Genomic DNA, 17,692 nt, shown 5'->3' with positions numbered 1-17,692 from the left:
AGTGTGTATTTAAAGATGCACCGCAGAAATTTGCCAAAGAAATTAGCCAGCACCTTCTAAACCCATGACTACTTCCAGCTAGAAGGACAAGGGGAGCAGATGCATGGAAAAACCACCACCGGCAAGTTCCTGTCCAAGACACTCACCATCCTGATGTGAAAATATAATGATGTTCCTTCACTGTCACTTGGTCAAAATCCTGGAATTCTCTCCCTAATGGCATTGTGATTCTACCTTCAGCTCATCATCACCTTCTCAAAGGTAACTAGGAATAGACAATAAATGTTGGCCAGTCGCATTCCCCATGTCCCACAAGAGGATTAAAAAAAAAGGCTTAGTTAGAGGGTTGGGGTGAGTACACCTGGAAAAGAATCTGCTGGTTGTTGAATTGAATTGAATTTATTGTCACGTGTACCGAGGTACAGTGAAAAGCTTTGTCTTGCGAGCAATACAGGCAGATCACAGAGTTAAATAGCATAGACAAGAAAATAATAGGTAAACAGCGGCAAAACAAAAACATAGGTCCAGGCAAATGCTAAGAGTTTGTGAGTCCATTCAGTATTCAAACAACAGTTGGGTAGAAACTGTTTCAAAACCAGCTGGTGCATGTGTTTAGGCTTCTGTACCTTCTCCCCGATGGTAGAGGTTGTAGGAAAGCATTGCCAGGATGGGATGGATCTTTGAGAATGTTGGTGGCCTTTCCTTGACAGCGGGCCTGGTAGATGGATTCTATATGGGAGGTTAGCCTTTGTGACTGTCCGGGCCAAGGTCACCATACTCTGTAACCATCTCTGATCTTGAATGGTACAGTTGCCATATCAGGTAGAGATACATCCAGACACTCTCCATTCGTTCCACCTCTGTGTTGTTAATGTGTAGGAGGGCATGAGTAACATCCTGCTGAAAGTCAATAATACGTTCCTTGGTTTTGCCAGCATTGTGAGTTAGGTTGCTTTCAGTGCACCATTTTTCCAGATCTTCCACCTCCCATCTGTAGTCTGTTTCATCCCCATCTGAGATTCGACTGACTATGGTGGTGTCATCAGCGAACTTGTAAATGATATTAGTTTAGCATTTGGTGACGCAGTCATGGGTATACAGTGAGTACAGTAGGGAGCTGAATACGCACCCCTGGGGGCTCCAGTGTTGAGTGTTAGTGAGGATGAAATATTGTCCCAATCTTCACTGTGGGTCAGGAAACTGAGGATCCAGTTGCAGAGAGTGGGGCTTAGTCTGAGGTCGCTAAGTTTAGTAATCAGTTTCGAGGGGACAATAGTGTTGAAGGCTGAACTGTAGTCAATGAGTAGGATTCTTACGTAGCTGTTCTTGATGTCAAGATGTTCTTGGGAGGAGTGAAGGGCAAGTGATATGGCATCTGACGTGGATCTGTTGGTCCGATAGGCAAATTGGAGTGGGTCAAGAGTAGTGGGGAGGCTGGGATTGATTAATGCCATGACCAGCCTTTCAAAGCACTTCATGACCACCGAAGTTAGGGCCACTGGGCGGTAGTCATTGAGACATGCTGCATGAGTCTTAGGCACAGGGATGATGTTGGATCTCCTGAAACAGGCAGGGAGAGTGGCCTGCTACAGGGAGAGGTTGAAGCTGTCCAAGAAGGCCTCTGCCAGTTGATCTGTACATGCTCTGAGTGCACAGCCTGGTACTCCGACTGGCCCCATCACTTTCCTTGGATTCACACGAAGGAAAACTGATCTGACCTCTGATGCAGTGACTGTTGGGGTAGGTTCGTCAGGACTTGTTGGAATAGGTGTTACCTCTCCACCGAAATTCTGCTCAAAGCGAGCGTAGAAGGCTTTGAGACGATCTGGGAGGGATGTGTCATCGTCTGCTATCTTGCTCTGTCTCTTTTTAGAACCTGTGATGTCATTCAGTCCTTGCCATAATCGCCCAGTGTCTGTCAGGGTTTCTAGTTTGGAGTGTCTGTCTGGGTCTTTAGTTTGAGATAGATACAAGAAAGTCTGTAAGTGTAACTGTGGGATCACTGTCAATGGAGTGGGGTGTCCAGGCTGGGAGGGGAACAGAAGCATGTGTAGATGTGGGGACAAGAACAGAGACAGGAGTAAACTCAAGGTATATGGGATAGGTGGAACATCAGCAGAGGGCATGGTAATCTATGAGATGGTATTTATTCTCAATGGCAATCACTGTGACCTCCACAGAAGGAACATAGAGGACATGGCAGGCATCGTGATGTGCAATATCACAGCTCAGAGAGCAGGGAGGACAGTTGGAGGCAAAGAACAATGTAGTCAGGGAATAAATAGAAATGTGCTCTTGGCGAATTGACATGGTGGCTCTGGGTGGTATGGGTTGGTGGTGGTGGTGGGATCTGGCAACTGGATGGGGCCTGGTGCTGATGTGTCCAGATGAGCTGTATTCTTTGCCATCACTGTAAACTTGAAATGCAACAGCAGAATGGCTGGGGCAATGCCCAGAGTTAATGGAATCAGTAACCTTTGCTGGGTGAAAGATTGGGATCCACATCTGCTGGACATTAGGACACTGAAGGGGCAAATACATGAAGCTTGCATTTGCAGACTCTAGCTGCATTTCATTCACAATAATTTCTTTGCTAATTTGCAATGCATGCAGAGTGAACATTCTTCGGGTTCAAATGCTGGTCAAAAGCGAATTGCACCATGCCATGAGTACTTGCAAATCTAACATTGCCATCTTAATGATGTAGAAGTTAGCAACTATGATATAAAGGAAGATGAATGCTGGGTAAAAGCATCCCATCAGTTGTGAAACTTCCAAATATACTGTTGAATGACAGGAACATCATCATCTCTTCATCATATGTCAAGTAAATATGATGGTGGCCTCTACTGAATTCAATGCAATGTGGTATAGTTGAGGAGGATCTGAAAAAGAGGGTCACATACCCTTTTTGATGGAATATGTTGGTCATTCAGCCAATGTGGCATCTCCAGCAAGTTGGTGCACATGCTGTGGAAAAGAATGGGCTTGCATGGAATGTCAAGTGTGCTGATTATCTGTCATGGGCAGCAAGGCTTTGTTGATAGTGTGCCATTATACTGCTAGTGAGGGCAAATACAAGATTGCTAATGCTCGTCTGGGTGCACAAAGGCATTTTAAAGATGATGTAGGTGCAAGGTTTGCCAATCTTTTCCATGGATATCCGCTGAGTGGTGAGTTGTTCTGACAAGTGGAACGCAGTAAGATGGGATTCCCAGCATTGCCAGCAACAGTTCATCAACTTCACAAATACCTTCCAGCCCGACCTCAAGTTTGCTTGGACCATCTTGGACACCTCCCTTCCCCTCCTGGACCTCTCCATCTCCATTTCCAGCAACAGACTCAACACAGACATCTACAAACCCACTGACTTCCACAGCTACCTGGACTACTCCTCCTCCCACTCTGCCTCCTGTAAAAACACTATCCCTTATTCCCAATTCCTCCACCTCTGCAGCATCTGCTCCCAGGAGGACCAATTGCAACACTGAAGATCCTTTTACAAAGACCATAATTTCCCCTCCCATGTGGTCGACGATGCCCCCCAGCACATCTCTTTCACTTCCTGCATCTCTGCCCTTGAGCCTTACCCCTCTAATTGCAACAAGGGCAGAAGCCCCAGGTCCTCACTTTCCACCCCACAAACCTCTGGATACATCACATTATCCTCCGCCATTTCCGCCACCTACAAACAGACCCCACCACCAGAGATATATTTTCCTCCTCTTCCTACCTGCACTCCAGAGAGACCATTCCCTCCGTGACTCACTTGTCAGGTCCACGTGCCCCCACCAATCCACCCTCCACTCCTGGCACCTTCTCCTGTAACCACAAGAAGTGCAAACTCTGCGCCCACACCTCTCCCTCACTTCCATCTAAGGCCCTTTCACACCCAACAGAGATTTACCTGTACTTCCACACAATTTATTTACTGTGTCCGTTGCTCCCAATGGTCTTCTTTACATCAGGGAGACAGGACGCCGAACTTGCAGATCATTTTAGAGAACATCTCTGGGACACCCGAACTACACAACCTCAGTGCCCTGTGGCTGAACACTTTAACACCCCCTCCCACTCCACCAAGGATATGTAGGTTCTGGGCCTCTTCCATCGCCAAACCCTTACTACTCAACATCTGGAGGAAGAATGCCTCATCTTCTGCCTTGGGACCCTCCAATCACATGATCAATATGGAATTCACCAGTTTCCTCATTTCCCCTCCTTCCACCATATCCTAGATCCAACCTTCCAACTCAGCACTGCCCTCTTGAACTGTCCTATGTGTCCATCTTTCTTCCCACCTATTTTCTCCGCCTATCACCTTCAGGAATTTCTGAAGAAGGGCTTATGCCTGAAACGCGATTCTCCTGCTCCTTTGATGCTGTCTGACCTGCTGTGCTTATCCAGCAACACATTTTTAAGCTCTGATCTCCAGCATCTGCAGTCCTCACTTTTTCCAGGGCTAAGTGACTAAGGTGGGGGAGCACTTTGGGGATGGTGACTTTATTTCTATTAGGTTTAAAATAGTCATGGAAAAGGACAGGCCTGATCTAAAAGTTAAAGTTCTAAATTGGAAGAACGCCAATTTTGACAGTTACTAGGCAAGAACTTACAGAAGGAGACAGTGAGGTCTGCAGATGCTGGAGATCAGAGTTGAAAGTGTGTTGCTGGAAAAGCACAGCAGGTCAGCCAGCATCCGAGGAGCCGAAGCCCTTTATCAAGAATTTGCAGAAGTTGACTGGGGGAGGCAGTTTGCAGGTAAATGGATGGCTGAAAAGTGGGAGGCCTTCAGAAATGAAATAACAAGAGTCCAGAGACAGTACATTCCTGTTAGTGCGAGGAACAAGGCTGGTAGGTGTAGGGAATGCTGGATGACTAGAGAAATTGAGGCTCTGGTCAAGAAAAAGAAGGAGGCATATGTCAGGTATAGACAGTGGGACTAAAAATCCCTAGAAGAGTATAAGGGCAGTAGGAGTATATTCGAGAGGGAAATCAGGAGGGCAAAAAGGGGACATGAAATAGCTTTGGCAAATAGAGTGAACGAAAATCCAAACAGATTCTACAAATACATTAAAGCCAAGAGAGTAACAAGGCAGGGAACAACAAGGCCACATATGCGTGGAACCGCAGGCGATGGGTGAGATATTAAACGAGTATTTTGTGGCAGTGTTTACTGTAGAGAAGAATATGGAAGCTGGAAAATATGGAGGAATAAATTGTGATGTATTGAAAAGTCTCCATTTAACCCAGGTTGTGGTACTGGAAGTCTTCAAAAGCATAAAGGAGGATAAATCACTGGGACCTGATCAGGTGTCACCGAGAACTTTGTGGGAAGCAGGGAAGTGATTGCTGGGCCCCTTGCTGAGATATTTGTATCATCGATAGCCATGGGTGAGGTGCCAGAAGACTGGAGAAAAAGCATAAAGGAGGATAAATCACTGGGACCTGATCAGGTGTCACCGAGAACCTTGTGGGAAGCTAGGGAAGTGATTGCTGGGCCCCTTGCTGAGATATTTGTATCATCGATAGCCTTGGGTGAGGTGCCAGAAGACTGGAGGTTGGCTAATGTGGTGCCATTATTTAAGAAAAGTGGTAAAGAAGAGCCAGGTGAGCCTGACATCAATAGTGGGTAAGTTATTGGAGAGAATTCTAAGTGACAGATTTACATGTATTTGGAAAGGCAAGGACTCATTAGGGATAGTCAGCATGGCTATGTGCTTAGAAAATCGTGTCTCACTAATTTGATTGAGTTTTGAAGAAGTGAAAAAGAGGGTTGAGAAAATGGGCATTGTGTCATTGGACTTCAGAAAGGCATTCAACAACGTTTTGCATGGTAGACAGGTTAGCAAGGTTAGATCACATGGAATACAGGGAGAATTAGCCATTGGATATGAAGGTAGGAGAAAAAGGGTGGTGGTGGAGAGTTGCTTTTCGGAATGGAGGCCTGTGCCCAGCAGTGTGCCACAAGGATCTGTGCTGGGTCCACTGTTTTTCATCATTATACAGATGAATTGGTTGTGAATATAGCAGTTGTGGTTAGTAAGTTTGTAGATGACACTAAATGTGGAGGGTATATAGTGGACAGAGAAGAAAGTTACCTCAGTGAACAATGGGACATTGATCAGATAGGCCAATGGGATGAGTGGGACATGGAGTTTAATTTAGATAAATATGAGGTGCTACATTTTGGTAAGGCAAACCAGGACAGGACTTATACACTTAATGGTAAGGTCTTGGGGAGAATTACCAAACAAAGAGACATTAGATGCATAGTTCATTGAAAGTGGAGTCATAGGGTAGACAAAATAGTGAAGAAGGCATTTCATATGCTCGCCTTTTTCAGTCAGTGCATCAAGTATAAGAGTTGGGAGATCATGTTGCAGTTGTACAGGAAATTGGTTAGGCCACTTTTGGAATACTGCATTCAGTTCTGGTCTCCCTGATATAGGAAAGATGTTAGGAAACTTGAAAGGGTTCATAAAATATTTACAAGGATGTTGCCAGGTTTGGAGAGTTTGAGCTATAAGGAGAGGCAGAATAGATTGGGGTATTTTCGCTGGAGCATCAGAGGCTGAGGGGTGACCCTGGTAAAGTTTATAAAATCATGAAGGGCATGGATAGGGTGAATGGTCAGGTCTTTTCCCTACGGTAGGGGAATCCAAAACTATACGGTATAGGTTTAAGGTGAAAGGGGGAAGACTTAAAAGAGAGCTAAGGGGCAAAGTGGGTGGCCCTGTATGGAATGAATTGCTGGAGGAAGTGATGGAAACTGGTACAATTACAATATTTAAAAAGCATCTGGATGAGTTCATGAATAGGAAGGGTTTAGAGGGAAATTAGTCAAATGCTGGCAAATAGGATTAGACTAATTTAGGAAAGCTGATGAGCACAGACAAGTTGGACCAAAGTTGTTTCCATGCTGCACACCTCTATGATTCTATGACCCTGTGGCAGCAAAACCCTCCAACATTTTTGTATGTTTCCTCTCTACTCTGTCATGTGTGAAGTGACCAGAACTGCACGCAGTTCTCCAGCTATAGCTTAACTAATGTTTTATTGAGCACATTATTCACTATGCCTTCGCTAACAAAGTATCTCATATGCCTTCTTAACTACCATATCAACTAACATGCTCTGTGGCGCTCTGTGGCCAAATGTAGCAAGATCCTCTATAAGAATTATTATCTTATCATTTATTGTGGTATAATGTTGCCTTGTTGTTCTCATTTCCTTCTGATCAAACTCTATTTGCCACTTTTCTGCCCACTTGACCAGTCTATTGATGTCCTCCTTCTGTCTATGGCATTTATTGCACACAGATATCCTGATAAAAATATTTTATAAATCAAGGTTTATGAGAAGGTGATAATTTAATAGCATCACCCACAAGATTTGCAGCATTGAAAACATTTCATTCTAAATAAAAGTACAAGTTAACATTACATCAGATATACTGTCTGCTGCAGTATAAAATTATTCAGGCATCCATTACTAAGTTTGAACGGAGTCTGTGGAGAGATTCTTTCTGGAATCTAGCTTGGTTGATAACTCCCCCCTGTGGCTACATCACCCTTAAGTGGAGAGGGAACAGTACTGTAACTCTGTCACTTTAAGCCCACATAGCCAGCTACACCTAGGTATATAACCATTACATTAAAATTGAAAATAGAAATAATTTTTCATTTATGCCTCCTGCCTAAACCGGTGAGTGGATTCATTTCACAAATGCATTCTATTTTGAATTGATTACAGATTTTGATGTGATTTTGCTGAGTTACAGACAGCCATTTTTCATTAATGACTTTTTTTGTTTCATAGATCTACCTTCAGTTAGGATTAGGAAGTAACGACTGTAGTAGCTGCAAACAAATTAGAAAGTCTTTCATTGCAACTGAAAGAAGCACAATGGAATGATTTACATAATATTTTGTATTGAGCAGCAGATTAGTGAATTAACAATCAGATTACTGACATGACAATTGATCTTCAGGAATAGGATTAAATTGAACTCTTCAGGAAACTGAAAAATCTTCATACCATTTCAGTGGATTTAATTGTCAAAGCTTTGACCCATTAAAGAATTGACAAAAAATCAATTACTTTCAGAACAATATAATTAAAACAACCTGTTGGGAATGCCTTATTTTAATATTTAAAAACAAATATAACAATTGATACAAGTTAGGTAGAACTATTTTTATTGTTTAAAATTTTAAAATAATTTAAATTTATATCTGCAGCTTTTTGTTTCCTCTAAGTATCATTTTCACAGCAATTATATTGAATCATAAGAAATGTTTGGTTAAATCACCTGAAATAACTGGTCTACGTGAGAGTTGGAGTTCCAACAATGTGCTTTCATACATGATCTCAAGCAATGACAGGCCATTTTCTTCATGGGAAGGCGGGGCTTAAATGAAGTGGCAGGACCATAAATATGAGGGTCCACTGTAGTGAAAGTGGAAAATCAGGCTGCTCAGTCAGAGAACCTTAAACAAGGTTACTGCATTGTACTACTGCTAAACAAGCTTCTTCCTGTCACTCCTGCTGCAGGCAAAAGAAGTTTACTGAGACGCTGCTCCACAAGGTTAGGTCTGCACACACAAGCTCTGCTGAGCAGAAAGACTGGTATACTGTATTGTGCGATAGTTACCATGAATACCCTGGTGACTGGCTTGCTACTCTCAGTTCTGACTCTGAGACTTCAGGAACTCGTGGATGCATGTACCTGCCTTCCAGTTCACCCACAAACAGCATTTTGTAATTCTGATATAGGTAAGTGAAATGCTCTAGCTATTTGCACATTTGCTCAAGTACGATTAACATTTTTTCAATAAATTTTTGAAGCTTTTCAGAATTAAACAAAAATTTGTTTCAATTTGCTTCAGTAAAACAGGGAGCATATTAAAAATTGGAGAAAGTGTCCTCTTGAATTCAAATGCCACTTTCTCAAGCTTGATTCTGATTTCATTTAATGCAATCTTTTTAATGTATAGCTTTAACAAAAAATGTTTGAGACACTAGTTTATTAAATATTTTAAAATTTTCCAACATTTTCAAATTGTAAATTGATATCCGCCAAACACTAAGATTAAATGTAAAAACAAAATTTGCATTTCCTTGGGAAAGACTATTCTCTCTGCATACTGATTAATTGTCCTTAATATTCAGACAGCAAGATGCATGTACAAATTAAAAATCCTGATTTTTGGATAATTATGGCTATAATTTGTATTTTGTGAAGCAACTTTCTTATCCTCTTTATAAACTTTGGTACACAAGACTGTTTAAATAGTAACAGATCTGATTTTAGCAATGACCCAGGGGTTCTCAATCAGTAGAAGAAGCCGTTAACCTGTTTTTCTCCAATTTGGATTGTTATTGTTGCAGTAAAACAAAGGCTGTTGAACAATCTCAAATACAAATCTAATTATAACAGTTACATAGATCAGAAACACTCAGTGGTGTAAAAATCAATATTTAACAACATATCTAATACTCTTAGCTGGGTGGATTGCTTACTCAGAGTTTGCAGTGAATGCAGAGAATTCAGTCAGTGCTTAATTCTGAGAGACCACCACAACTTTCACATTTTCCATGTCTTTTCTTAATGGTTACAAGCAGCAGAATTGATTAAGCCTGGGCCAAGCACCTTTTACTGTCCATCTTCTTTGAAGTGATTAGTAGTGTGGCACTCAGGGACAGCTTAACAATGTAGCTTTTATTCCATGAGCCTGTCCCTTCAATAGATTTCAGCCAGCACACAGCATGCCAAACTAGACTAAAGCTGCATATAAACTGACAGCTGAAAGATTCTTTGGCACTTTGACGTCTGACAATAGTATTTGTCTAAATTGTAGTGCCACAACACAGATATAAAACTCAGACACAAATATGGTTTTATATAACTATTGTCAGGCAAGTTATACTAACCATAAGAATCAATACAAATACACACTTTGTATTCAGTGATTTGTTTTTCATTTGATAAAGTGTCTATTAATGTTAATTTACAACATTCTTTACTGTAACTGAATCTGAGCCTGTTTTGAGACAGCTTTAGAGTTTTGTTTTAACACACTATCTTTTCAGTTTGCTTAACAAAGCTATCCTCTGAACACACTTCGACATAATAGAATTTTTTGGGCTCCTCTTTGGGAACCTTAGCAAAGGAATGGAAATAGTCCCAAAGCTTGCAGCAGAGAGAAAAGCTTCTTCCATAACCCAGGATAAGATTGATAAATGCAGCCACTTTTGAACATAAGAAAATGCAAAATAAAATCTGTAATGTTTTATGTTAAAGATGGCAACCCAATTTGCAGAGGTTTTTGTTTAAATCCTCATTTTTCCTTTGGGCCAACAACACTGCCTTGTTTTACTCAGTCCCTTTTTCTAATGCAAATAATTAGATTCTCAGGGCAAAAGTTTGCTTTCTTCAAATCCAAAAGTCTGCATTCATGAATTTAACAAAGTCACCCTGTGAGAATGAAAACATCTTATGAGGTTATGTATAATGTTGCTGACTTTGCTTCAAATATCGCTTGTGTGAATGCAGAACAGCATATTAAAACTGGTTTTTCAAAGGGACAGCCTTCTTACATTTAAAAAATGTTTATATGTTTTTGTAAGGTACCAATTAGCGTTCTTAAGGACAAAACTCAGAAAAGTCTTTTTTGTTACATTTTATTTTGTAGCTATGGCATTTTGATGTTTGCTTTGAAAGGCAGTTCTTTAATTTGCCATCAGACCATGAGTACCATAATCATCAGAAAACCTCTGATGTCTTTGCTAGATATTAGGACAAACATTATGTTGAAGAGTGAGACTGAATTAGATAGCAGCTAAGACAAAATGCACAACCACTTCATTATATCCACTACTTAACTAATAGTGGGCCCATAATAGCTGTAAATGATTTTTTGTGCATCCATGAATATTTAAATACAAATATTATGCTAAATTAACTCTTACAAGGCAATGTTGCACAGTGTCAGCATTCTGATGGAATTAAATTTACCACTATGGAATTTTAAAATGATTTAACAAGTACAGTTTCTTCCAGTACTAATTTCCAGTGCTTGCCAGGTGATTGCCACCTTCATGGAAGGTGCTTCACCTGTTTAACATTTCACACATCTTGAGCTACACTCTCACACATCAGCCTTCACCAAGGCATGAGGGCAGACCATTCAGTTTCAGATTCAATCCCTAATGATAGACCAGAGATGAAGTAACACCAATGTCACCTACACCAGCAGAATCAATTACATTCTGAACAGTCACCATGCTCCTTCACAGGGCAATTTCAGCTAAAAGTAGGCAAGACCCTCAAACCCCCCTTCAACTAAAATGGATATTACAGGCAGAGGATCAGCTCTTTTTCAACCTGTTTCAGCCTCACTGCCTCAGGAGATTCAGGCTTTCACGACTGGTCACTGCTGAAAACGGCAGTCTCCTGGAACAAAACCTTCTTTCCAGTAGAAGGAATATAAAAAATGCTCAAGAAACTCGGCAGGTTTGGCAGCATTTGTGGAGAGAGAAACAGAGTAAACAGTTCAAGTGCAGTATGACTGTTCTTCAGAACTTTTACTTCGTCAGTCATGCTGGAGTCCAAATGTTAATTTTGATTCTCTCTCTCCACAGATGCTGCCACACTTGCTGAGTTTCACCAGCATTCTGTGCATCTGTTTCAGGTTTCAGTTTCCACAGATCGCATTCCTTTCTCATGGAGCATGTGAAATTCTGCGCACAATAAAAAAAATCTTGCCTTCGCATATTTTTGAGAGTTGCCCCTGTCTTCAGATTTTGAAGATTTTTGCATCCTGTTACCTAGTTCTGGTGCTGACTTTAGGAGTACATCCACGGATTATTTCTGATCACAACTCTAAAGACAATGGTTAATCAAGATCAATCCATTGGTAGACACAACTGGCAAGGCCTGATCCTTTCAGATTTGATTTGCAGGATTTGGAGTCCAATGTTAATATGTCCTTTTGGTTTTAAACGTTAAGCAAGCTGAGAAAACTAGCAATCATTCCAAAAAATATGTTCTCAACTAGTTGTCCAAAACATGTCTGAAAATCTGACCTCATGTCATAATCCCAATGATCCTTACCTTTCAATATGTTTCCAATTTGCCTTTCAAAGCTGAAACAAACTCAAATAAATCATTTAAGTTTATGTGAATTTCCAGCAAAATTATTTACAAATAGCAAAGTGATTGGGAAAATGACAAATGTTCTACACTGCTAAACAAATACTAATCTGTCTTGTATGCATTTATGCCATTTTGAAGACCCTATCAGTGCAGTAAGCAAACGTAATCAAAATCTGTTTTCTGTAACACACTTCAACAGTTATACTAATCCAATAGCAATGCACCATAATTCACATGACCTCTGTTTATAAAGATTTTAAAAATTAAGTTGATAAATAGATTTCAAAAGCAAACTATTATTTATGGACTGGATTTTCTGTTTAATAGTTAATTCTTAATGCTTCCAAACAACATTAAAACAATACTGGGCAGTAGTTGGCTGTTATTGTGCCCATTATAAGTGCACAGAATAAATACAATGCGGTCCAATTTCAGGGATCAACATTTTACATTCTAAATTGAGTGAAAATGCCCTGCCATTTTTCAGGCATTCTTGCCTGCTGCCTACAATCAGTATCAGATCATATGTAAATAAGGGGCTTAATGCCTTTTATGTCCCCTGAAAATAGGGCAGCAAGGGAACTTCGATAGCAGAAGGAACAGTCACTGACTAAGAGAAATATTGTCTTAAAATAAATTTGCCAACCTTCCTGTAGAGCCAGGAAAAGCAGGCAGGATCTTTTTGGATCCACAGCGATACTGTTAGCACAATCTGCTCCTGCCCTGCTGTCCTGTAGCATCCATTCATTGACCTGTGGCTGCTGCCAATGTGATCCAGTACGTGGTCTGAAATTACTTGCTACAAAAGGGTCAGCTGTCTATAGAGGTTCAAAAGACACCTGCAATTCATGCATGCTCAAATTGAGACTGGATTCAGCTGAGCCTCAGGCCTCCGGTTTGGGCAAATACACGCTGCTCAGTGCTAATTCTGGGCCTGGCAACAGCCTCTGTAGCTGACTGTTGATACACAATTGAAATTATGTATTCATTCCATTAGATTTAGCAACAAACATCCTGATTGAAGACTGCGTACTAAGGTTTGTGATGTCACTATTAAATAAATACTGATGGAATTAATCTGTCAGTCAAAAATAATTGCTGGCTTTAGGAGATACAGATGCAAGTAAATTTATTTTTATGCAAAGAGATTTATTTTTCTTTTATATATGATATGTTAAAGGAAAAATACAACATACTGATTTTTTTATATAGAGGATAGATTTCCTTTATGGATAAAGGATGAACAGGTAATCATGAACAGGGTACTGATGTCAACAATGAAAGCCAAATACAAATAATGATACAGATTATTGCAATTCATAGACTCTAGTTGTGAAGTCTCCAGTAAACTCTGTAAACTAAACAACGAATACTCCTACAGTGTGCAACTCTCAGGGACTGCACCAGAATAACAAAACAGACCAGCACTCCAATGGTTTAACAACAGTTTAAATATACTATTAATACTTCTATTAAGAAAATGATCTACTGTAGGGTCAGCCTTCTAATTGTTCTCAACCACTGGAGATTTGTATGAGCAATTTCTGTACATCTTGAATATGGAAAAACTTAGATATTTAAACACAAATGATATTGTATAAGTTTGTAATGCAAAATTAATTCAAATTATTGTAACATTCTGGTGCCAATACTTCACATTTCTATCTCCCATGTCTTGTGATGTATAGCATTGTACAATAGTGTACCAACCACTGTGCTGCCCAGAAACAATGCCAACAACAAAAAAAATATATTTATACAAAATTTATATAAATTTATACTAATCCAGATCACATCTCTCATAGACAGGAATTAAATACTCCAACATTTTAACATTGCTTGTACCTCATATTATTAAATTACGAGCAAATAGCCTTCCCTACCTCTCTGGAAAAACAAATTAGATACACGGAAAAACTCAAGATGAAACTTTCTGAATGAGATTTCAAACGCTGTCAAACATTATCAACACACTTATTATTGTTACAATCCTGACAGAGATATCCATATTTAATAAAGAAAACCGTTATTGACCTTTTAACATAGAACAGGAGTAGCTATTCAGCCTCTTGAGCCAGTGTGCCATCAATTAGATCATGGCTGATCTGAATCTTAGTTTAATTTACCTGCCAGGGTTTTATATCCCTTAGTACCATTGCCTAATTAAAACTGCTCAACACAAAAGCAAAATATTTGAGGAGCCGAAAATAGAAATGGAAATTCTCAGCAATTCAGGCAGCACCTGCAGACAGAAACAGAGTTGTTGGGGAGAACCTTGTGGAGGCAATGAGGGTCTTGGTTGCTGGTGGAGAGGTGACAAAATTCTTGTGTCACCTCTTTTTGGGAAAGCCCACCACATCTTGTACCATTCAGGTATTTAATCGGTCAGCAACAGGCTTTCCCCCAGGTCGAAGGCTTCGGGGTGGGGGGGGGGGGGGGATGCAGAGGTCCCATCCTCTGTGAGGTGCCAGTCAATATGAAGCAGACAGGTCTTCTGTAGCACCATTGGGGAGGTGATTAATCCTGCCAATACGACATGTACTTGAGGACTCAAATTGCTGCCTCATTTCTTTTTTGAATCAGGATGTTACATTTGCTATTTTACAATCCACTGGCACAAGCCCCACCAGTAAATTGCCATGGATTAGGGCACAATAAAATCACTGAATCTCTACAGTGTGGAAGCAGTCCATTTGGCCCATCAAATTCACAATGTACCTCCAATGAGCATCCCATCCACCTTCCTTATCTCTGCATTTCCCATAGTTAATCCACCCAACCTGCACATCATTGGATTGTGAGAGGAAACCCATATAGACATGGGGAAGAATGTACAAACTCAGCACAGACAGTTGCCAAAGGGCGGAATTGAGCCCAGGTCCCATAAGGCAGCCGTCATAACTACTTAGCCAATGTGCCACCCTAAGATCGTGTAGTTTAAAATGGATAAAATTTCATCAGAAATGGGAAAGGTTAGAGATGTAATAGGTATTAAGTAGATAGAGGTAGGTAATACCCAGAACTGAATGTAATACTCTAGATATGATCCAAAAAGTTAATCTTATACTGTAGTATAACATTGACACTTTCATATTCTAGCCTCTTGAGATGTGAAAAAACTCCACAGAGGTCGATATTCCATTACTGAGTCACCCATTATTTACACAGTACACAGTACATGGAATCTGACCAGCCAGCTCACAGCCAGTCCCCAGAATGAGGAGAATCTCTGAATCTCCTGAATTTTTAAATATAGTTTAAAGTTGCTTCTCATCTCTCCTTTAAACTTACCCCTTTTACTGAAACCTATTTACCATAGTAATCGGCATTTATTCGATTGGATTCTGTATAGTGTGGAAACAGGCCCTTCAACCCAACAAGTCCACACCGAACCTCCGAAGAGTAACTCACTTCCCTCAGACTAATGCACCTAGCACTATGGGCAATTTAGCATGACCAATTCACCTGACCTGCACATCTTTTGACCTTGGGAGGAAACCGGAGCCTCTGGAGGAAACCCATGCAGACACGGGGAGAATGTGCAAACTCCACACAGACAGTTGCCCGAGGCTGGAATCGAACCTGGGTCCCTGGTGCTGTAAGGCAGTAGTGCTAACCACTGAGCCACCATGCCACCCCAATCTCCTATCTATTTTTTTTAATTCTCCTCTTCTTCTAATCTCCTGTTTATATCTGTCAGCGAGAGCTCCCTGATTGGCCCAGGTTAATAATTTCAAATCTCCAAATCACAATTTCAATTATGGAATTCATATACTATGAGAACCCACCTGGCCCTCATTCTAATCAACAGGATAAAAGGTAACATTCCATCAGGCTTTCAAATTACTTAATGTATCATTCCACTAGTTTATAGCAATTCTTACACAAGGTCTCCTCCATTTATTTGCTCTTTCACATTCCTAGATTTCACCATTTCAATTTACCTGGTGTTCAAAGTGGATGACCTCACACTTCCCCACATAATTCACAATTTTTTTCAGGTTGCTTAACCTTTCAATAGTCCTTTGAAGGTTTCTGCTCCCAGTTACAATACTTATTGTACCACCTAACTAAGTATTAGCAGAATACATCTTTATTCTTTCATCTGTATCATTAATAAATACAACAGAGAGCTGAAGCCTGAGTACCAATCCTTGGATATGTAACTCAGCTGTATGCTACCAAATGGGTTATTTATCATTACCCCTAATCTCTCACTCTTAGCACCTAACCAATACGTTACCCATGTCAAAAACATTCCTCCAATTCCACTCGTTTCCATTTGTGTTATCAGAGGTGGCTGAGGAAATAGCAGAGGCATTGGTTGAGATCTTTCAAGAGTCACTGGAGTCAGGAAAGGTCCCGGATGATTGGAAGATGGCTGTTGTAACCCCCTTGTTCAAGAATGGATCAAGGCAAAAGATGGAAAATTATAGGCCAATCAGCTTAACCTCGGTTGTTGGTAAAATTCTAGATGGAAATGTGTTGCTCGAAAAGCGCAGCAGGTCAGGCAGCATCTAGGGAACAGGAGAATCGACGTTTCGGGCATTAGCCCTTCGTCCGGTAAAATTCTAGAATCCATCATTAAGGATGAGGTTTCTAAATTCTTGGAAGAGCAGAGTCTGATTAGAACAAGTCAACATGGATTTAGTAAAGGGAGGTCATGCCTGACAAACCTGTTGGAATTTTTTGAAGAGGTAACAAGTAGGTTAGACCAGGGAAACCCAGTGGATGTGGTCTATCTAGACTTTCAAAAGGCCTTTGATAAGGTGCCACACGGGAGGCTGCTGAGCAAGGTGAGGGCCCATGGTGTTCGAGGTGAGCTGCTGGGATGGATTGAGGATTGGCTGTCTAACAGAAGGCAGAGAGTTGGGATAAAAGGTTCTTCTTCAGAATGGCAGCCGGTGACGAGCGGTGTCCCGCAGGGTTCGGTACTGGGGCCACAGCTGTTCGCATTATATATTAACGATTTGGATGAGGGAACCGGGGGCATTCTAGCGAAGTTTGCCGATGATACGAAGTTAGGTGGACAGGAAGGTAGTACTGAGGAAGTGGGGAGGATACAGAAGGATCTAGACAGGTTGGGAGAGTGGGCCAGGAAATGGCTGATGGAATTTAACATGAGCAAGTGCGAGGTCTTGCACTTTGGCAAAAAGAATAAAAGCATAGACTACTCTCTAAATGGTGAGAAAATTAATAAAGCCAAACCACAAAGGGATCTGGGAGTGCTAGTCCAGGATTCTCTAAAGGTAAACATGCAGGTTGAGTCCGTAATTAAGAAAGCGAATGCAATGTTGTCACTTATCTCAAGAGGGTTGGAATATAAAAACAGAGATGTACTACTAAGACTTTATAAAGCTCTGGTTAGGCCCCATTTGGAGTACTGCGTCCAGTTTTGGTCCCCACACCTCAGGAAGGACATACTGGCACTGGAACGTGTCCAGCGGAGATTCACACGGATGATCCCTGGAATGACAGGTCTAACATATGAGGAACGGCTGAGGATACTGAGATTGTATTCGTTGGAGTTTAGAA

The 17,692-nt window shown here is 40.9% G+C and overlaps 2 protein-coding genes across 3 annotated transcripts in view; one reads left to right on the top strand and one right to left on the bottom strand.

Moving 5' to 3' along the window:
- syn2b (synapsin IIb) overlaps nucleotides 1-17,692 on the bottom strand; it is a 405,239-nt gene that overhangs the window by 98,194 nt on the left and 289,353 nt on the right. The window lies entirely within an intron of this gene.
- Nucleotides 1-17,692, top strand: part of LOC122558957 (metalloproteinase inhibitor 3-like) — a 147,127-nt gene that overhangs the window by 108,538 nt on the left and 20,897 nt on the right. Inside the window, exon 2 of one of the 2 annotated variants that reach the window (XM_043707948.1) lies at nucleotides 8,554-8,775. In XM_043707948.1, coding sequence (XP_043563883.1) covers nucleotides 8,655-8,775 — 121 coding nt within the window. In that variant the 5' untranslated portion in view covers nucleotides 8,554-8,654. Of the gene's footprint in view, nucleotides 1-8,435; nucleotides 8,776-17,692 lie in introns of those variants that run through there. The other variant, XM_043707947.1, reaches the window with a different exon arrangement.

The sequence above is a fragment of the Chiloscyllium plagiosum genome, chromosome 18, assembly GCF_004010195.1.
Source record: "Chiloscyllium plagiosum isolate BGI_BamShark_2017 chromosome 18, ASM401019v2, whole genome shotgun sequence".
Taxonomy (NCBI): Eukaryota; Metazoa; Chordata; class Chondrichthyes; order Orectolobiformes; family Hemiscylliidae; genus Chiloscyllium; species Chiloscyllium plagiosum.
Note: the sequence above shows the minus strand (reverse complement) of the source record. Positions and strands in the feature narration are given on the sequence as shown.